At 41.6% G+C, this 21934-nt stretch overlaps 1 protein-coding gene and 1 long non-coding RNA gene across 5 annotated transcripts in view; both read left to right on the forward strand.

Annotated features, from left to right (window-relative positions):
• The window catches only part of DIAPH2 (diaphanous related formin 2), a 172026-nt gene that overhangs the window by 85247 nt on the left and 64845 nt on the right, over nucleotides 1-21934 (forward strand). For all 4 annotated transcript variants that reach the window (XM_059859301.1, XM_059859302.1, XM_059859303.1 and 1 more), the window contains one exon: nucleotides 16731-16896. In XM_059859301.1, the coding sequence (XP_059715284.1) occupies nucleotides 16731-16896 (166 nt within the window). The remainder of the gene's footprint in view (nucleotides 1-16730; nucleotides 16897-21934) is intronic.
• LOC132333827 (uncharacterized) lies at nucleotides 2-13069 on the forward strand. Its single transcript, XR_009488274.1, has 2 exons — nucleotides 2-9652; nucleotides 11057-13069. It is a non-coding gene; the product is annotated as an uncharacterized LOC132333827 (long non-coding RNA).

Consider the following 21934-nt stretch of genomic DNA (forward strand, 5'->3'; position numbering starts at 1 on the left):
TTTGGCAGCTCCCCACTGCTGCTCTGGGCACTCTCATCCTCTGCTCGGGCATTTGCAGCCCTCCAGAACTGGGTTTGAGTCTCTTTTCATGCATTTCTTCTAGAGCAGAGAAAGAGCATCAGTGGGGATGGGGAATGTGAGCAAGCAGAGAGCTGAAAGCCTCAATAATCCCATTTTCAAGGGGTGCCCAGACAGCTTTCCTGAAGGAAGTAGTTACACTGAGCAGCCCTGGACTCAGTATGGGGATGGTTTTTTCTGTCTGAGAAGAATTATTGATTCCATTTTAGAAAAATACCAGCAGTAAAGTTGATCTATTTTTTATTTTAGCTCCAGATGTGGTGTTTTTTGAAGGGCACAGTATTAATTTTGCTAATGGTTTTAAGTTACATTTTTAACATTTTAGAAGAATATTTACGTTTGTTTTCACTCTGAAGTGTTTTGTCCTTTCATTTCTGTAGAGAATAGAGACTTTGGATTCTTTAGTAAAATCTGGGGGGGACTTTAATCTGATATTTGTCTAGCTTGTTTTCGTACATCCACCTTTCATTTTGTTCAAAACTTTAAAGTAACAAGTCTGCTGAAGGTACACGAAGCTCACAAAAATGCAGCAAAGACTGAGAAAAAGCCCTTTTTTAAAAAAAAAAAGAGAAATTCCCAGGTTTTTCTTGTGCTCAATCCCAGCCCTGTGTGGAAACACGGGAGCATCTGGAGTGTGGTGCCACGTCCAGGGCGTTTTGTGCATTTCCAGAGGCTCAGATGTTCCTGGGAGGTCTCTCCTTTCTTGCTGCAGCAGAACTGGTGGGTTTGGGGCTTTCAGGGGGAAGGAAGAGGAGGGGATTGATGTTTAGATCCATTCACAGCTGCTCAGCACCGTTGGCAGGTGGCTGGAATGAAGATTTCTCCCCTCTGCTGTGGCTGTGCTAAGTCAGTTTTTTGCAGGATTTACCATCTGAATGGAGGCAGTGGCAGAATTTCACAAGCAGATATTTAACATCTCCTCTGGATGGATTTATTTTAAGTTTCTGACAAGGCTGCTGGAAAGTAGCTTAAGGGAGACAACTCCTGACTAAGTGGAAAATTGTTTCTTATTCCTCCCATCTTCCCTTGCACCTTGTCTGTGTGCCAGGTTCAGAGACTCGCTGCTGGTAATCACTTTTATCACTTCTGCTACTAAACAAAGCTCATTATTATTTCCCTGAGCTTCATTCACATCAGAAAATCTTTCAATATTGTAATTGTTCTGTGCCTTGTCACCCCATCAGAGGCTGAATCTGTCACGTTGGCCCCACTTTTGTAAATTAAACCAATTTATGGAATGCACCTTTACCACTGGTTTTTCTGGTTAAGTTTGACAGTTGTGCTTTCCAGGTTTCAGAGATGATTGTTCAGTTGGATTTTTGTTTTGCTGCCTGTGTTTTTACTTACAGCCATGGTTAGCATCACTCAGATGATTTTTTGAGGAAAAAGAGCCAAGTAGATAATATTTAACACTTTTCTCTCTGCAGAATATCACCTGAATTTCTTGGAGAAGAAAAAGTTTGTCTGACAATGCCAAAAAGTTAAACAAAAAAGTACTAATGTTTCTTTGTGTCGGCAGAAATAGGAGGAGCCTCTGAAGTGTCTGGCAGTGGATTATTGCCGGGGTGCTGGGCAGCCTGGCCCTGATTGCAGGTGGATTCCTCCAGGGTGGTTCCTCCTGCTCTCACCAGCCCTGCCTGGGCTCTCTGCAGCAGAGATGAGGCTGGAGCTGGGGCTGCCCCCCTGGGGATGTGTGTTTGCACAAGGAGCAGATGGCCTGAGAGTCTGAGCTTCCATCTCAAAAGTCATCTCCCCTCAGGGACCCTCTTTGTTTCTGCTTATCACTGAATTCCTGGAGGCTTTCTGCACTCCCTGGTTTTTATTGGACTGAAGAATCCTTTTGGAGGGTGTAAAAGTGACACCCTGGTCTGCTCTGTGCTTTCTTTGATTCCTCAGCTGCCTGAAGATTTGTTGGTGATGGGAAAGGTACAGAATTTCAGGCTGAACATCTCTCTGAGTGTTTGAGGAAATCTGAGCTGTCTCAGTAGAGTTTTGGGATGCAGCAATTACAATATTCAAGGCAGAGTTTCTCATTCCTGTCATAAACAAAGCTCTTTGCCAGTGGTTGTGGATGAGACTCTCTTCAGAGGATGTGAGAGTGATGGAAACTGCTTGGAGTGTCAGATTCATGTAGGAGGCCAGTGACAAGAAAAATACCATTCCTAATATGGATTTGTAATAATGAAATTAATATTCAAAATACAGAAGCAAATTCTGTCAAACAATTGAAGTAATTTTAGTTTTTTAAGTTTTTTTAACAAATAAGCTTTTGGTGCTGTGAGTGACAAGAAGATGAATAGAAATTCCACCTGCATTTTCATTTTGGATTTTTTTTCTTGCTCAGTTTCTAAGCAAGATAAATTTTTCCCTTCACTTAATCAGTTTTTTATTTAGCACATAGAGTTATTCATTTCAGTGCAGTGTGGCTGAAGAAAATAAAGGGATTAAAATAGTCCTTCTGTGAATCTCTTGCTATATTAAATAACTTAGGTGTGATTCCTGAAACAGCTTTTCCATGATCTGACCGTGACTGGAATTGTATTTTACCTGAAGATCAATTTGTAAATAATTCAGCTTTAAATGGGAGAGGTTCCTTTTGTGATTAGCCCTGCTGCATGCAGCACTGATGAGGGAGTCTGATTCAACAGTTTAGAAAAGGAATTACAGACCTTGCCAAGTCTGCCTTTCACTCCTTGTTTTATTTCGGTGTTTGTGCCTCTCAGTGAAGAGTTTTTGCAAAGTGCAGAACTCTGAATTTTGTATTTGTGTGCTGTGAGTGTATCCAGTGATTTCAGTGATGCTAAAACACAGGTGTCTAGTTGGGGGTTGAGAGAAGTATTCACATTGATGGAGTTCAAATGGAAACGTTATTAGCAAAGATTAAAAACAACTGAATTGAAAAGCAATTTCAGAGGGAACAAATGGAAAGTTGTACTGAGCTAACATTAATATTGATATAGAACTATAAATACATGAATAATAAATATCACTTCTTTTCCCTTCCAACACACAAACTAAAGTTCATTCCTCTAGAAAATAATTAATTCCTCTAGAAATAAATATAAAATATATAGCTCCTGCTATAGACAGGAGCTTTGGACGTTGTTCCAAGGGCACATATTTGGTCCCTGGGTTCTTGCTTTTTGTTATCCTGCTCCCTGCACAGGAATCACTTTGGCTGTGCATGTTTTATAAAATTCCTGCCATGAATTTGTTCCTGCAATGTGTCCTGCATCAGCCTTAAATGGAGACCTTGTGTGGCTGTTCTGCTTTTCAGCTGATCATTTACCCTCATCAGAGACATTAATGTGCCTCGAGTTATTGAAATCTTGTGCCTCCCAGAGCAATCAGTGCTGCCACGTGGCTTTTCTCACTGATTGCACACATGTGGAGAATTCAAAGCTTTTTTTTTAAAGAGTTGTGAAATTAAGGCAATGATGAATGAAAGAGCAAAAATTACTGCAGATAAAAAAAATTCAAAGCACTGTGCATTCATCTTATCATTAAATGGAACAGCAGCAATTTGTGAACTAATTTTAATTTCCAGTAAGGAACACCATTCATTAGGAGAGAATCCTTTTTATGGAATAAAAGAGCTGCCTTCCTGCCAGGCATGGATCCTCTCTTGATGTGCATTTATGCTCCCAGTGCTGTCTGACAGCCATTGCAGCCTCCCAAGGAAACATCAGGGCTCTTTTCCTCTCCTGGTGCTTCCCTTGCACAGAAAGGATCTGGGGACAGGTCTGGGGGCTTTGATGCAGGGGCACTGTTGAGGTGACAATCAGCTGATGATTCTCTTGTGGGAGCTGCAGTCTCTCAGAGCAGCCCCTGGGGAAGGAGCAGACATTCCCAAAGCTTTGGTGCTCTGCTCCCAAAGGTGGGAGCTGTGCTCCTGCCAGGGCCAGGGAGCAGGACAGCAATCCCAGAGCCAGAGGGAATGGCAGGGGCTCTGCTGGCATCTCCCAGCACCTGGCATTTCCTCCTGGCTCCTCAGGGAGCTGCCCTAGCTGGGACAGACAGAGCAAAGCACCACTCTCCCTTTTCAGAAGCCTTCAAACTGCTTTTATTAAGGCATGAATGCTTTTTATGCATTCTTACAGAACTCCCAAGTTTACACTTACTGGTTAGAAGAGACAAAGTGCTGGTTGGAACAGGCAGCTGCAGTTTCTCTTCTTTCTCCTCCTTTCTTGGTTTCTGTGGCAGTGACCTTGGGAGGAAATTCTTTCAGGGGTGAGCGTGGATCTCTTCTCAAACTCCTCTCTGGCTCCCAGAGGTGCCTGTAAAGCCTCTTCCCCAGGGAGCAGTGATTCCCTTCAGGTGGCTGGAGATGCCTTTTCAGGACAGCCTGGTTTTGGTTTTGGAGCCTGAGATGTGCCAGAGTCTTCAGTTCTGCAGGAAAATGGACATGAATATCCAAAAGTGCTCAGACCCAGGGGATTCTCACAGGTAACCCCCCAGGGAAGCATTTCTGGGAGCTTTTGTAGATGTAATTACCTGAGTGTATTTCAATGTGATTTCCAATGTAGAGACATTTCTCAGGGCTTTGGGAGCTGGGAGAGAGAACCATTGAATGATTTTTAAATTTCAGGTCATCTATAAACCTTAGAAGAGTTTCATGTATCTGCCTTTTCTTGCAATAATTTTATAAAGGCTTTGTTCTCACTAGCTGCAAAAATGACATTTGAGAAGAGTTTATTTGCAAGTGCAGCTCTTGACTGAAGGAGAATTATAGTTATTTATCCATAGGAAATACTTTTCCTAAGTGTTGTGTGGGGAGAGAAGTCTACCTTCCTGCTCCTGGATGGGACATGGATTTTATTTGCTGTATTTTAAGTTGCTGCTACATCCCAGAAGACACCAGAGTGTTTCCTTAGAGTGCTGAGCATTTGTTTACATTGATTTCTTCTGCTCCCAGTTCAAAAGAAGCTCCAAGGGGCAGGAAGCAGAAAGCTGCAGCTGTTTAAGGTGAAACCATGATGAACTTGTTGCAACTTTAGGATTTGCTTAAGGTCAATAAATTATAATGAGCACCCAGCAGTGGGAGGAAACTTCTATTTGGTATTGATCTTTTAAGACTGTAATTTTTGTTGTTGTTTGCATTTAAGGATGAGAAATTATTTCTTTAAAAATAAACTTGGGATTAATTTAGCTTTCTGTTAGCTTCATACAGAAAACAACTGTTTTCTTCTAAATTAAAATACTAAGTGGAAGAGAAAGACTTTGCAGTGCCTGTTGAAGGCACAGCACAGGAAAGTAATGATTTATTTACTGTTGAAGCTTTAGTTTTATGAGTTTTATGTTTAAATGGAAAGCATTTTAAGCAATAATTGCAAGCCTTATAATGCTGTACATCTGCTTTGCAATTAATTTTAGTCCATAAATTGTTCAAGTTAAAGGAACTTGTTGAAGCAGAGCCTGTCTTTAAGTGCCAGGAATGCCTTTTTTTTTTTTTTTTACCTGCTACAGACTCGTGTCAATTTGAATTTATTGGCAATAAGTTAATCAGATGTTCTTCTTGCACCACCCATTCTGTATGGTTTTATGCAAATTGGTTAACATGAGCAAGGAAGTGCCACATGGGTGGGGGATGTTAAATTCTGCATCTGGGATGCTCTGTTCTGTGTTCTTGCAGCTCTAAGGCAGCAAAGTGTGTGATTTGAGGATTAGATTTGAGATCCCAGTGATTTGCTCAGCTGTTTGACAGCCCCAGTCTGCGTGCCCCAGATTTGCATTATTTTGTATTGCCCCAAATGCAAGTAAAGCCTCCCTAAAATGCACTTTGGAGAAGGCAATTGACAGTGTCTCATCATTTAAAAACCTTTTATCTCTGAGCATTCCCCTGGTATTTAAGTGGGGCTGCCAAAGCAAGCAAGGCACACTTGCTGGCCCTGCTGGTGCTGTGACTCTGAGGAGTGATCCTTCATCAGCCCTGCCAGAAAATCCCCCTCCTCAAAGCACTGTGATAGTAGATAGGAATTAGTTTGTACAAGTAATCTGCTTTTCTCTTCCCAACCAGAGGTTTTGGGAAATTCAGGGCTTTGGTGAATAAGCAGAGTTTTCCTTCTCTGTTTCTTGCATTGCTAATTGTTTAAGCTCGTGGCATCTCAGCAGTTTGAATCCTCTTGGAGAACTGACCCAGCCAAGTTAAAAATCAGATTACAAGCAATTGGGGCTATATTTAGTTACTTCTATTCAATTGACATTATGAAGCTTTAAGGGAAAAAACCATCAGTATTTGATGTTGTTGAGCTCAAATGTGGTTTAGTTGTTTGCTTAGTCTGTGGGGAATGTGTCTCCCAGCACACAAAATGATCTGTGTGTGCAGAGCTGCCCTTTCATAGGTGAAAGTTTAAAAATAAGATAATTAATGTGTCAGAAATATGGCCAGGACCTCTTGCAGTTAGAGAGAGCAACATCAGAACTCATTCTGAAATGTCAGCCCTGGGCAGCCCAGCAACACTCACACACACAGTCCCAGAAGCTGAAACTGGTTTGTTTATGTGGAGAGCCTGTTGTTCACTGACAGTTGTGATAGAACTGTTGTCATTCAATTTGATTTCCACTGAGAAATGTCCCCTGTGGCATTTACTCATCATCTCATTTACCTGATTTTTCACCCTGGAATAAAATAATAATAATAATAATAATAATAATAATAATAATAATAATGCCCCCACTAAAAGAGCTTTGAAATATTTGCATGGCTGGTGTCACATTTGGTGTGACTGGATGTTTGTCAAGGAAATCAATGGATATAATTGAATTAAAGTGAGGTTAAATGTTCTGATTCTGCTGCAGATAAATGTTCCAGACCTGCAGCTCCTTACCCTTGTGTTTGCTGGGGTGTGCAGCAGGTGAATGCTGGGAGTCTTTGGACAAAGTTAACTTTTAAAAATATAGTGCTGAAAAAAGGCAAATTGTTTTGCTGCTCTAATGGAATGGCTCTCCTTTGCTGGCCATGGCTGAAACCAGTTGTGTTTGGTTTGTTATTTAATACACTAAATGGCAGTGTTGCTAATTATTGTCCCAAATAATCATCTCTCTAAATTAGTGGGGGGAAAAAAATCAATCAATTTGTCATGATCCCATTACAAACCTAATTTCATAATTGCTGTGCAGGTTTTTACACTGGCCATTGAAAGGGAAATGCTTTTCCTTCATTTCCTCTTGTGCTTTGAGCATGCATGGTTTCTAAGCTGTAACCCTGGTAGAATTAGATGTTTCCCAATTAAAGATGAGTTTAACCTTGTGGAAAAACAACTTTAATCTCCTTCTGCTTGGTCAAGTCCAGTTTCCCTGCTGGGAGGCAGGAGAGCATGAACATTTCTGTGCTGGTTGGTGGCTGAGGAATTCAGGTTTCTGGCAGTTTTCTGCCCTCTGCTTTGTTTATCCTGAGTAAATTCTGAGAGGGATGTGAGAAATCCTGGTGGAAAGGACTGGCAGCCTGTCTTCTGTTCAGTCTGGAGCTTTTAAAAGTCACAAGGAATCACAAGGGCTCCTTGTGGGCTGTGAGGAGTAGCAGGTTTACCTCGAACCAGAGCAGCACAGCATCATCTCAAACCTTTGTTTTACAGCCTCTTTTTCTCAGCTTTAACGAGCCCTGCTGAGGGTTCTGGGATGGATGTGGGTGATTCTCTGTGTGGAGGGGTTTAATCACTCCAAATTTGAAATTTTCCACAAGGTGCACTGAAATTCTGTATTTGCCTCTGTGGTGCACTAAGCATCCCAAGAATTGTTAGTCAGTTTTTATTGCAGGCCATCAAGTGCTGCTGAGGTATTTCATGTGAATTGTTTTATTTGATGTAGTCTGCACGTCGCTGGGTGAAATGGAATTTGAAAAACTTTAAATTGGTCAGGTCTCATCTGGCAAGATTCCAGATGTTTATTTTTATCATCATGTGAGTTTTTTTTTACAGTACTCTGCTTGGTACCTGGCTTTGTTCCCTTTATTATATCTATGTATTTTAATATCTTTATGTTCATTGTTGGGAAAAGAATTCCACCCAGGCCTGCATAATTGATCATGAGATATTCCATTTTTTTATGAGCAGAACATGGTGTAAGCCAAGAGGGAGCTGTTAGCAAGGCAGTGTTTCAGTGCTTGACCAGTAATGTGAAAATTGTTGATTTGCTTGGAGACAAGCTCAGCCTCAGACTCCAGGCTGCCTTAAGGGGGTGAGCACAGCAAGAGGAGAGGGAACAAAATGTTCAGCAAGATGAGGGAGCACTCTGGGTCTTCAGGGGCTGGTGAGAAATCCATTTTTATCTGCCTGCTTCAGAGAGAGTCTGGACCAAAATTTAGTCTATCAGCTAAATTGCCAGATAAAAAAGAATCAGTAAATAATTCCCATGCAAAAAAGCAAAATATGGAAGGGGTGTGGATCAGGAATCACGACCTAATAGTGAGGAAAAACACTGGAGAGGTTTTTTTTCCACTATAATGGAGAAAAAGAGTGATGGGCTTGTGCATCTAGGAGGATGTGGATTATGGCAGGATAAATTGTGCACTGTCTGCTCTGTTTTATGAGGTAAAAATCCAGCAAGTCAACACAGCAGGAACTGCAGCATTAACAGTATGTTCCTCATAAAGCAAAATTAATTAATTTGAATATTTGCTGAGAGGTTGTTCTTTATTTTGTGGTGCAGGATGGCACTGGTGGCAGAGTGTTGATGCCATGGTTTCGTGGTTGTGTAGATGCCAGACACTGAGGAAGGCAGCAGTGTCTGGCAGGGTTGGAAGGAGGCTGGGAGGGTGATGGAGCCTCACAGAAATACCTGTGGGCAGGCCTGGGGCAGGAGAAGTGAGAGCACTACACACAGAGACAAAAAACATGGCAGAGAAGTGTTGGTAATTCATCTCCATGAAAAATCCTCTGGTTTTTATAGGAATATTGAGTCTGGGAACCAACCTGAAACCTTGTGTTTGTATGCCCTCAGTCATGCCTGCTCACAGCTTTTGTGAACTTCCCCAGGTGCTGAATTTACCCAGTTCAGCTGCACTCTCAGGGTCTGGGGGGACTCATTTCTTGTTACCTTGCTGCTGCTCCTCAGAGGGGTTTTCTCTCCTTGTTTCCCCCTTGTACAGAAAGGATTAAATCTCTTGTCTTGCCAGACTCAACAGAGCTTTTTAAAGAGCTTTCCACTCCCTTTCCTATCACATAATATTTCTTTTCTTTATTTTTTTTCCTCTTTGATCCATCTTAAAGCAAAGTGTAAATGCTCACTACTGTGTTCCAGGTGATAACTCTGGGATTATTTAGGTGTAATCTTTGCTTGGATTGAATTTGAAAAGCACCTAATAATGTGTCATGTTGTACTGCACAATGTTCATTTCTCTTACAACTATTTGATGTCAGTAAAAAAACAAAAAAAACAAATCCCTTTGAAAATGATCCTTTCTATTTTTACTGGTCTGGACTAAGGCAGAGTTTTCATAAAGTTAATAGTTTAAAATACAAGAACTTTGGAGCATTCTAAATGAAAATTGTGTTATGCAAAGCACAATATCCATTTTCTTTGACAGTTTATTTCTACCCTCAGATTTTCATTCCTTTTTCCAAAGGAAAGCCCTGATGTGAGCAGACACAGGATTGCATTGAGTCTTTCACTCTGGGTGCAGTAAGAATTCTGGGAACAGGAGTGTGCAGCTGTCTGTACATTCCATGGCAGTGGGAGGGAGGAGGAAATTGGTGAATGGCACAAAGGGGAGGCAGGCTGATGTGCAAGAGGTGGAGCTGTGGGACAGTCAAGAACTTCCAGTCGCTTCTTTTTCTAGTTTTTATTTCCTGAAAAACACGTGTCCTGGAAATTGTACAGAATGGATTTTGTACATTTAATTGCTGACTTCAGGTCAGAGATCTGTTGGGTTTTTGGTTGAACCCCCAATAGAATGGAGCAGTGCCCCAGGAGGGAGCTCTGAGCTGTTCTGCACCCTGAGCCATCCCTCAGTTGTGCTGCAGAGCTGAGGGAGCTCCAGAGAGGACTGGGGACAGGGAGGGAGGAGAGAATGAAAGGAGCCTGTGTTGGCTGGCTGGGGACAGAGAGCTCTGACAGCAGTCTGAGCACATGGAAAATTATACAGGGGAAAAATCATGTGAAGGTTCCATAGAATGAAATTCCATGAGCAGAACTCCACTTCTGTGCCTGTACCAGGGAGTTAATGGCTCCTTGACTGTGAGTCATTGCCTGGGGGAAACTGGGCTTTCATCCTTAAATTTGTGTTAAACCAAGTTGTCCAGATCACTGGAAGATACTTTTGTCAAGACTGTGCTTTATTAGAGTGATAATCCATTAGAAATCCATTCCCTAATTATTGCATGCTGATTTTAAAATCAGAAATTGAAGGGGAAGTGCACTCTATAAATCCCTGGAGCTGCAGCTTTTAGATACCAAAATCAAAGTGTCCTGAGATTCTGCTTTAGCAAAACTCTTGGTGATGATGGAGCTGCTTTTTGCCCTCTGCAGTTCTCTTTTCCAAACAGAAACATCTTTTTTAAAAGGCTCAAGTGTTTTGGAGGGGAAGGACATCACTGACAAACCAGAGCTGCCTGTGAGTGAAGGAAATCTGGATTTCAGACCCCATTGCCTGTGAGGCTGCTCTGGCTTTCCCTCTGGCCAGAAGAGTTCTGTAAGGGGTTTTTCAAGTGCCTGTTGTCTGAGAGAGGATTTGGAGGGATCCCTTCACTTTCCTGATTTTCCTTGGGGCCAGGGCTGTCTTTGGTGAGCTTCTAGCAGATCATTGCCCAGGGAGTTATTTTTAGTAATTGCCCAAAACTGTGGGCCCATGTCTGGAAAGAAGAATGGAAGGATATTCACCACCTTACTCAAATCGTATTTGAGGTGTGGTTACACCTGAAAAATAAATTCATTTTAGTGTAGTCTTTCACTTTCATTTTCTCCTCTGCTTGAGTTTGTGAACGTTTCATGGCAACAGCTGTTTGTGCTAAACAATTCTCAATTTGCTTTTTTTTCCTCTCAGGTGACATAAAATTTCTTTTCCTCCTTGATTTGGAACATCTGGGCTCTTGAAACATGATACAATCAGCAGTTTCTCAGATTTCTCAGAACAAGAAATTGAGGATTTCTGCCATGGCAGCCCTAAAGGAAACCTAAAAATACAGGAGGGAATTTCTCTTTTCCTTCCCCAACCTTTACCAAAAACTTTCTCTGGCTGAAGTAACCATCAGATCTGATGGAAGCTTGTGAAAAGCAGCTGCAGTGACAGCTCAAACATTAATTAAAGCCAGCTGAAGTGAGGAAGAGCTGTGTGATCAAAGAGAGGGAGCGTGGCTGCAGCTTCCCTGAAAGATTCAGGGCACCCCAAGCTGTAATTAAAGTCTGAGGCACCTGGTGGTGTGATCCAGAGCTAACAGAGGATTTCTAGGAGTGGCCACCAGGCCTTTGCTGAGATACCTAAAAAGTGATTTTTATCATTGTTAGAGCATGTCAACACCTTTGTTATTTGGAACAGTCACAACTAATTTGAATATAATATGCAAAACAAATTTTACAGCAGCATTTCATTTGTACAAGCTGCATTTCTGTTGTTTCCTTCTTGTTTTTATTCATCTAAAGAGATTTTTATCTAATTGTTCTCCAGGGAAGGGGTGCTACAAATCCATTACTCTGGCAACATTTTCTCTCTGATCCATGCTTGGCTATCATGTTCTGTGTTGCCTTCTAATTAATGCAGGAATAGTGATTAATGGTTTGCCACCACAAAATAAAAAAGATGTTTGAGTTTGAAAAAAAGCTGCAAATGCTGCTCTGCATAGTGTTTGAAATGAGTTAAAAATCAGAATATCACGACTGAGAATGAAGAACTGGCTGGTTTTTGGTGTCAGGCAGATCCAAAGTTCTGGTGATGGCATCAGTGGAGATCAAGTGTTGCTTGTGCCAGGATGAAAGGTTTGGTTTGGTTTGTTTCAGTGGTTGTAGAGCTTTAAAAAACTCTCTTTAAAGTGGGACTGTGGAATTTGGGGATTATTTCTCTGTTACAATAAGAGGAAAAATTTCTGACTTCAGCAACTTTCTTTTTATTTTTCACAAGTGGTTCAGGTTAATTTAGTTTAATGCCCAGCTCTAATTTTGGAGTGTTTTTTTTTTATTTTAATACAGATAAGCTCTCATCTTCTCTCTAGCCTATGGCTTTAGAAATTTTGTCCTTTGTGTTCTGTTTGGAGAGCCAAGTGTTCTTATTTATTTTTAAAGTTTCCTTTTTGCTACCACAGGAAATCCCTAATTTGCCCCCTAAATCTTGGAGCCAACTTTCCCAGTCTAAAACAGCTCAAGTTTTACATTCTGTGGGGCTTTGCTCCTTGGGCTGAATATTTTCAAAGTAGGCCCTTGTTTATCAGTTTTTGCCCAGAGACTTCCTCTGGGACTTTTAGAGAATTGAGCAGGGATCTTTGTGTCCTCGTTAACAGAAGTATAAATAAAAAAGTAATATTGAAATGATGTTGACAGAAGCTTTCTGCTGTGCATAGCAATGTGGTGGAATCGATGGAAATTGTCCTTTCATTGCAGAGGAGTTGAAATGCAGCAGAGTTGGGGACTGGATTGATTGCTTAGAGCTGGGAGGAAGTGAACCCTGACAGATTTTTTTAGTGTTTACCAAGATGAAAGTTTTACAGCCATTTAGGCACAAGTCTGAAAGCTTCATCTTAATTAATGGGAATTAATTGTTATTCTGAGATTTTGGGAGAAGGAGCAGGTCCGAGCCAGGGTTGTTCTTGGATGGTTGTGACTTTTCTGTGCCTCATCCCCACAAACACAAACCCCACTGAAATCCTGGCTTTTTCCAGTGAATGCCATGTGTTAGATCATTCTGATAGTTAATGATAATTTCAGGTACTATGGAACAAAGGGGGAGGCAGAGCCCTCCTTGCTGAGAATCCCCTGCTCCACTGTGCTTGGCTTTCTTTGGGTTTTCCCTGAGCTGTTCTGTCAAACACTGACTGATGAGGTAATTTGCTTTGTAATGAGAAAGAAATTCTCACACTGAGCTTTTTATGGTGTTTTATTGGGGAGTCTCTCAGCTTTCCAGAAGCACATGATTTTGTGTACACTGATAAAGTTGGGCTCCTGCTATGGCCCTTGGCTTCTGATTTGGGTCAAGTGTATTGCTATGAAGATTTCTGCAGGTTTTTTTGGGTTTGTTTTGTTTTGTTCAGTTTTGTTTGTGCAAAGGCTTCCAACAGGAGGAAAAGATTAGGGATATAATTGTGATTCATAATTATCTGTGTGTGCTCCAGAAGTCTTGGCTGCTGTGCAGTCACAGAGATGCATTATGGATGGAGGGAGTGATGAAATTGTTAGCATGTGTTTACATCCTGATAGCAGGTGAAAACAGAGCCATCAGTGCAAATGACTCAGTGCTATTAAAGCTGAATTTCTGCCTTCAGTTAACAAGTTCTGTTTGCATTGCCACTGTTCAATTCAGAGAATGCTCCATTATGAATGAGCTGGGAGATCAGACACTGAGAGCTCTTGTGCATCCTTCATTGGAGATGACACCATTGACTCAAGCTTTCCCTTCTAACAAGTTAAAAGAGATATTTAGCCTGCTGGTTCCTCAGGCCAGAATCCTGCTCTGCAATGGCATGCAAGAAAATGGGGGAAAACCAAGCTTCTGAATCAAGTGCTTTCTGCTACCTGAACAAGCACCTTTAAACGTGCTGGTGAAAAGATCTGAGGTTTTTGGTTGGGCTTGGAGAGTGAAACCAAGCTTAGAGGTTTTAAAGGAGCACTTGGCAAAGCTTCAGCCTCTCTTGAGGGAAGTTGCTGGAATGAAGGATTGCTGTTACACCAAGCTGACACACCTCAGATTCCTCCCTGATTTTTGTCATGAAATAATGTTGGCACATCTGGCTGTGCTCCCCTGGATCACTCCACTGCCTGAATCATTTCCAGGGGATATTTTCAGCTATTAATATGTTAGAAGTAGGAAGGCTGGACGAGGCACACAGGGAGTGGCAGTAACTTTGTCAATATTGCATGCTCTATCACTGGGAACTGTTGTCTTTACAGCTCTGCCTTGTCCTCTTCAAAACAAAGCACAGCTGAAATCCTCAGTTCTGAAATCCTCAGTTCTCTCCTGGCTGAAATCCTCAGTGCTGAAATCCTCAGTTCTCTCCTGGCTGAAATCCTCAGTTCTGAAATCCTCAGTTCTCTCCTGGCTGGCCCTGCTCATCTGTCTTGCTGACATCCCTTTGTCTTGCAGGCCATCTGTTAAAGATATTTCTTACTTGCAGTTTGGTACTTAATAGGTAAGAAATAATAATGTTGAAATTACAGTGTCTATTTCCAGAGTGGTGCTTTGGAATCTCTCCTTGCAGGAGCACTGCTGGGGTTTTTAGAGCTCACTGTTGGTATTTGTTATGTGAGTGTAACACCAGTGGAGAGCTGGGAGCTGTCTCCAAGAACTGGCTGCAAATCCAGAATTGTCCAAGTATTTATCTTTTTTTTAACTTTTCAGTCATTTTTGGGTTTGTATCACATGATCTAAGATTGTTTTTAAAAGATCCACTGAATTAATTGGTACATTTCTACATTTCTCACGACAGCAATCTGCTGAGTCTAAGGCAATTTGTGTTTTTCCAGAATTTTTAGTCTGTGCTCAATAATTCAGTAATGTGCCATTATTACCTATTTAATGTATTCTTGCCATTAAACTTTCATTTCCTTTTGTGCAGTTAAATGTCACTGAAGACTGAACTGCACCAGCTTTATCTTGAGATGAGCAGCTCAACAGTCCAAGCCTGAAATTCTAATCAAGCAGCTTAAACTTGTTTCCAATAAACTGAGAATTAGGTGTTGCCACTGCTGTGGCACTATATAGGCAGAAAGTGTTTCAAAATCTTTATTTTATAAGTGAATATCCATCACTGAGTGGTTTCTGTTTCTAAATGAGCTTCAGGAGCTGCCAGCTCTGCTCTTAGGCCAGCGAGGCTTTAGTTGAGAGGATTGCTTGGAAAATTTGATATGGATAAATTTTTCAATTGTACTTTTAAGCACCCATTTTTAACTGTTTATTTATGTTGATTGATTGATTTATGACTCTCTCTTAGTTAAAATGGGTGCATCCAGGTGGGATATTTGGCCCCTTCCCAATGGAGGGTATTTTCAGCTGTGTTGTGCTTGTGCAGGGACACCTTTAGGTGCTCAGCAGCACCCAAGAGCTGCAGAAACACTGAGAACAGAACATCTACCTGCATTTCCATGCCTTACTCTGCAGTTTGCTGACTGTGTCTGCAGGATCCCTGCTGGGTTTGGTCTAATCTCAAAAAGAGAAGGGTTTTATTAGGATTTCTCTGTGTGTCTGTCCCCTGTGTGGTTGGCAGAGCCTGGCATGTCACAGTGGGGTGTGATCAGAAATGTGAGCCCAGCAGGCTCAGAAATGAGGGGAGGCTCTGGGGAGAGGCTGGAGCAGAGCTGTGCCCTGTTCTCCACTGAGTTCTCACGGACTCTGCAGGGTTCTGGAGCTCAGGGAGCCTCTCCTGTCCTTTGTCCTTTCATCAGCCTCACTCCACCACCAGCAGAGCTGCTTTCACCTGCAGCACACGTGGTTTGCCCAGTGACTTGTGACTCTGGGGCTCCAAACAAGCCCACAGAAGAAAAGAGCACACTAAAATGCACTTGCTTTGAGGCAAAGCATTATTTCCTTTAGCAGCTTGCAGCCTTCCTCTATTTCCAAAATAATTGTTATATATATTTATATATAAAATATATACATATATATAATATAGTTTATATCTATATTTTAATTTTTATATATATTCTAGAGATATTACAGATATATATATTTATATAGGTTTTTGGTTTTTTTTTCATGTAGGGAGAAAAAAGCACCACATTTTTCTATTTAAAAGCATTATGTCAAACTTTTCATGATGGCTGCTGGGATAAAGTCAATCTCAGTCTCATTTCCAGGCTTCCACACATCCTAAGGAAAATAAACCAGACTCATGCTGTTCCGTGGTGGTTTTCTCACTAATAATTTCTCAGAGCTGTTTGTCAGTTTGCTGGGATGGGTGGGTGGATATTTCATTTCTGTAAGTTGGGTGAAATTGCAGAGTTGAGATTGTGCCTCAGAAAGTGAACCTGACAGAGGCAGCCTGAGGCATGCACTGTGTGAAAGAACCCACAGAGAAGAATTTTGTGGTCAAAGGCAAAGAAAACGAGATGTCCTGCTGTGGGACTTTGTCATTGGCAGCTATGCACTTTTTCCATGTAAAATATGTGTGAGGAGGGGACATGGCTCCACTGAGACCAGAGGTTCTCACAGCAAACTGAATTTCACTGGGTGTTCTCATAGAGCTCTTTTTATAAAATTGTTCATCTCTTCCAGTAAAAATGCTCGCAGTATTAAAAAATTTTATAGAGCAAGTTGTGTTCTCTGTCAGTGGCAAATGTTCACCATTGGAAAGGGATCATTTCATGGAAGTGACATGAATAAGATTAATTCATAAAATGCTGATATTAACGATATTACTGATAATATTAATTTCTAAAAATGTCATATTTGCAAGCACCTGCACGTTTTGCAGTTGTAACTTTTGTGCTGAGAGCTCTTTCCTTCCTGTATTTACTGTGGTTTTATTTTTATTCCTTTCTTTGTGCTGCATTTGAGGCATTTCCTTAACAAACCCTCACAGCTTTGCTGAGAGTGCCCGAGAACAATATGAGAAACTGTCCAACATGCACAACAACATGACAAAACTCTATGAGAATCTGGGAGAATACTTCACCTTTGATCCCAAAGCAATAAGCATAGAAGAATTCTTTGGTGATCTGAGCAACTTCAGAACTCTGTTCTTGGTGAGTAATACCTGCAAAATGTTATGTAGCATTCTTCTTAGAGATTTTTCTTCTCTCAGTTTTAATTCTTTCCTTGTCTCTCTGTTTTTTTTTCTGTTATGCTTAATTTTGTGTTTTGTTCCATGGCAGGAAATTGGGTGAAGGTTTCCAGAATTATTTAGGTTTTGGTCATGACTTATTGTCCTCCAGGGTGTAAGGTGACACCTCAGCTGTGGATAAGGTTGAGCCAAATTGAATTCAACTTTAATATTTTAGCAATGTGATGAATCAGGTTTAATGCACCAGGGCAAACATTAAGAGTTCACAGTGAAGGATTTTTGTTTTTCTATTAGGGGCAAAAAAAACTTCCAAAAAAAGAATTAAGATTTTCTGCAACACTTTGATGCTTGCAAGAAGTTTCCCCAGAGGAAAAATATGCTGAAATCCCTTTAATCTGGGGGATTTCCTTTGGAAAAGCAATAAGTACTGATAAGAACTGGGGAGCAATCAGTTAAGACTGGGGTAGAGAACATCTCCAGCCATTCCCTGGAGCTTCACTGTGTGAAATTTGTCCTGTTCCCATTCCTGACACCTCCCTGCTCCCTCTGAGGGCTCCCAGCAGCTTCCTGTGGTGTTTTGGTGGTTGGCTGAAGTGTAATTCCAGATATTTTATAACCATGGATGGCTCATTCCTTCCTCTTTGTCATTCTTTCATGTTCTTGCTAGAACAAGAACTGTCTGTTGGATAATTCTCCTTTCTTTTCCATGAGCCAGTTCAGTTTGGAGGCTCCAGAGCCCTCCAGGTGGCTGCAGTGTCCCAGGAATTCACTCAGGCATTTCCACAGGATTCCCCTTTGCCATGGAACACGAAATTCAGGGCTGGAGAATAAAGAGAGAGGTGTATTCTCCTGGAGCTGCCAACTGCAGATTGAATTGACAGCAGCAAAAAGGGTGGTTGGTTGTGGGTTTTCTTTTTTTCCCCTCTGTTTGTTGTGGGTTTTCTTTTTTTCCCCTCTTTGCAGTTAAAGATCCACTGGATAATAATAGTTATTTAATATTTAGAACTCTTCTGAAGAAGAAATATTTTTTTAGATATTTAGTCCTTTATTCCATTGGAAGTAAACACAAATTTCCAATGTCCTTGAGGACAGCTGCAACCTGATACAACACCAGGCCCAAAAGGATCAGGCTCTTATCAAATAATGATTAATCAGTTGCCTGGAGCAAGATGCCAGTTTGTTCTTTTCCATTTTTTGTCTGGAGCTTGCTGTCTCTCACTCTGGATCCAGTGACCTGTGATGTTCTCAGGCTGTCACTTTCTCAGTGTTTGTTTGTGTTGGTGGCAGAGGATTTAAAAACATCCCCCAAATCTGGCACGCCTGCATTTGCAAATGAACACAAACTTCCTTTCAGGCTGGTTGTTGTGGAAGTTGTGTGAAATATGCACCTCAGCACTAGGTTGGAAAGTTTCCTTTTTTATTAAAAAGTTTTCCTTTTTTCCTTAAAATTTCCTTTTTTTCTTTTTCATTTCAAAACCCTCTTAAATGTTCTAGATTTTGTTTGCTCTGTGGGCTTCCTTTAATGCAGATGGTCTCAAAGGTGAATTTTGAGTCTAAAAAAACAAAGTTGTTTTTGAAGAGGTTTTTGGGTCTAGTTGCATGAAGTGCAGAGAGGCTGTTTTCTTTTGGAGTGATATTTTTTATCTGGCAGACACTTTTATCAGTGGTGACTGCTCCCCTCACATTTGTGCAAATGCAGCTTTTTGAAAGAGGAATTAAATCTTAAAGTCCATTATAAATGTACTTGGAGGACAAGGGTTTATTCCAGTTTCAGGTGGTGTTTAAGCAGATGTAACTCATCAGGGTGCAGAATGAGAGATGGGCTTGGTAAAACAGCAGTGAAATCAATTGTCCTTTTGTATCAGCTCTGCTATTGAGTGATGGCTGCTGTGTGCCCTGCACTGCAACATCCACAGCGTGAAAATCTCCCCAAAACGAGGAGGCACATTAAATGATCAGCAAACTGAACATTTTTTATTGGTGCCCACTTCTCTGGGCTCCAGGATTTTGTAAGATTGATGCCCTGAAGCAGACAGGACAGGACCATCCATCATGCTGCCTTCACACCAAAGAGCTTTTCCCACAGTGCATTCAGCATCCTGAGTATAAATGCACCTGTAAGACCTTTCCTTCCTCCTAATATTTGTTTGTTTGTTGCTTGCTCCAAAGGAAGTTCCAAGCTCTGTGGCTCAGGAGTGGTTTTGTGGTGGCTGTTTTGAATGTCCCTGGAATGCAGCAGGTCATTTGCTGCAGTAATACAACTCAATGAATCTACAATCCAGAAATAAATACATAATAAACATCTGATTTACCATGAAATACTCAGTGCATAGTCAGGCTAAATTCCCAGCTTTGAAACCCATAAATTGTGTTTGTAATTCAGGAGTGGTTTAAAAGAAAGGCTCTATTTATTCATTGTTCTCCCTGGTTATTTGTCTGGGAATACACTTCATCCCTTCTGCCTAAAAAGTAACAGTTCTTTAATGCAGCCTGAAAGAGAACAGTTTCCAGCTAGCAGGAAGCTGGGAAAAAATAAAGAATAATGAGCAAGAAGTATTTTCTTCAGCGAAATTTCCCAAGAGGTGGTACCAAAAGTGAAACACTGTCCTTATTAACAGGCAATATACAGCAAGCCCTTCCTCCCCCCGCCCAAAGCCGAAATACAAACCTTCTGTGAGCTCTCCCAGTTCTCATCTGAGTGTACACATTCAGCTGGTGCTGAGCAGAATGGGTTTTTATCATTATCCTGAACAAATCAGGAATTAGGGCTGGGCTAGGAAAGGATGCAGGGGGTGGAATTCACAGGGGAGCAGTAGCTCAGTTTATTTACAAGGGGTTAGTGCTGCTGGGTCAGTGCTTTATTCCTGGTGAAAACACAAGGATGGCATTTCTCTTGGAAGCTCCCCAAAAGGTGCAAAAATAAATAATAATAATAGAAATTAAATGGAGTTCAAGTGCAGTGTGTTGGCAAGGGTAGAAATAACTGCCTAGCTGGAGTTGGGATTTTGTCCTGCCCTGAGCTGTTTCTCTCTTGAGGTGGCTCTTTGTGGATGGGGGAAAGCACTGGATGCCATATTTCAGGGTAGAGATGCCACTGATTAGGGAATATTTTCAAAAGTTATTGTGGAGAACATGGTCCAGAGGAAAGCATGAAGTTAAATTTCCTAATCTTTAAAGAAACAGAATTTAAAAGGTTTCTTTATTTTTTTTTTTCTGTTTCATATTCAGTGCTGGTAGCAGCGAGTCCAACTGAGACATGTCATTATTTCCAGGCATTATCTTTGGAAGTTTGTAATATTTAAATGAGGATTTTGAATCCTCATTGCACTCTGAGAGCAAAGCCTAGTTTGGGATTTTGGCTGAGGCAGAGCTGAAGCTGCTGAGAAGCTCTTGTGGAGCAGAGCCTTCATTGCCTGCCCTGAGTGAGGCCCCTGGGGCTGGTGCTGAGCCAGCAGAGCCCCTTGCCCAGGTGATGTGTGCTGCTGCACCTGCACTCAAACCTTGCTGAAAACTCTCCTCTTGGAATGAACCTGACTTCCCTAACACCTCCAGAGTTTTCTTTCACATTTATCACCTTAGCCTCATCATGCTGTTTGTTCCTCTGTCCCATTAAGATAATTTGATAATTGGAATCCGTATTTGTCTTAATTGTGATTCCGGATTGATCACTGCATTATTGCAGCTCCATTTAGTGTGATGCTGGAGTCAATTACAGCTCATTCACTTCCCCAGGCTGAGATTTGCTTGCCTGGCACGTGTAGGAACACCCAGGCAGGCTGCTGGAGCTGGCTAATCCTGTCAGAGCACAGAGTGGAAGGTGTGAGAAACCTCCAGGAACAAACTGCAGCTGTGGGAGCGTGTCCCTGCAGTGTTGTTTTCCCCACATTTGTTATTCCTTTGCAGAGTGGTGCCACACACCCTCTGCAGTGCCTCCTTCCACAGTCCACCAGCCTTGTCTTTCAGGGAGTCTGCAAAGTCTTTCCAAGCCAGGCGTTTTTATTTTGTTATTTAATTACATTTTGTCCTTATGTACTACACTGGGTACTGTAATTCTCAGAGTCTCTTTTACAATCTGTCAGAAATTTCTACCCTGAAACCTTGAAACCTTTCAGCATGTCACATTCAAGGTCCTGCTATTAAAAAGAGTAATTTGGGGTTTTTTTGGTTCAGGCTCTTGTTTGAACAGTTCTTACAGACTTACCTTAGGAAGAATTTTTGTTAAAAAGTCTGAAGGCTTGTGCTCACATGATGATGTGCCAAACCACTGATTTGTCTCTTCCTTGATCAAAAAAAATTGCTTTTGGAACAAAACAATAATTGGTCTGCCTTGGGCCGTGGTTTCTCTTTTAGGGTTGTACCCAAACAGACAACATTTGTTTTCCTGGGGTTTTCAAGTTGTGTTTTTTTTGTAAAAGCAGTGATGCAGCTTTGTTCTTGTGTGTGTTCTTCAGCTCTGGGTCTCTCTCAGGAATAACCTGAACGAGGTGTGAGTGTTTGTTCTGCTATCCAAATATTGAGGGACAGGAGCAGGAAAACCAGTCCCAGACCTGTCCACTCCAGGCCATTTAATCATGATTCCAGCTTATTGCACAGGGCAGTAATTAGGTGATACCCAGCAGCTTTTCAGTCCTACTGCTAAATTTGCTTAGTAAACACTGCAAAAAAAGATTTGGTGAGTAAACACTGCAGAGCCCCTGTGCCTGGGCAGTTTTTGGTGGGTTTGCACCCAGCAGCAAACCCCTGGGCAGGCAGCAGCAGCTCCCCTTGCCAAGCCCTCTGTCCAAGCCCAGCACATTTGTGTCCCTGGGGTCTCTGTCCCAGCCTCATCCTCTGCTCAGTGCTTCACTGCCACCCAGCAGGAATTCAATTTGTCTGCCCTTGTTTAATGCCAGCTCTTTTCCATGATTTTCATGGGGATAACAATGTATTTAAATGTGTTATCCTCCAAGGAACAGCCAGGAAAGATCTCCCTTTTACATGTGCACTGATTGCTCAATCTG

This window comes from Haemorhous mexicanus, chromosome 14, assembly GCF_027477595.1.
Source record: "Haemorhous mexicanus isolate bHaeMex1 chromosome 14, bHaeMex1.pri, whole genome shotgun sequence".
Classification (NCBI taxonomy): Eukaryota; Metazoa; Chordata; class Aves; order Passeriformes; family Fringillidae; genus Haemorhous; species Haemorhous mexicanus.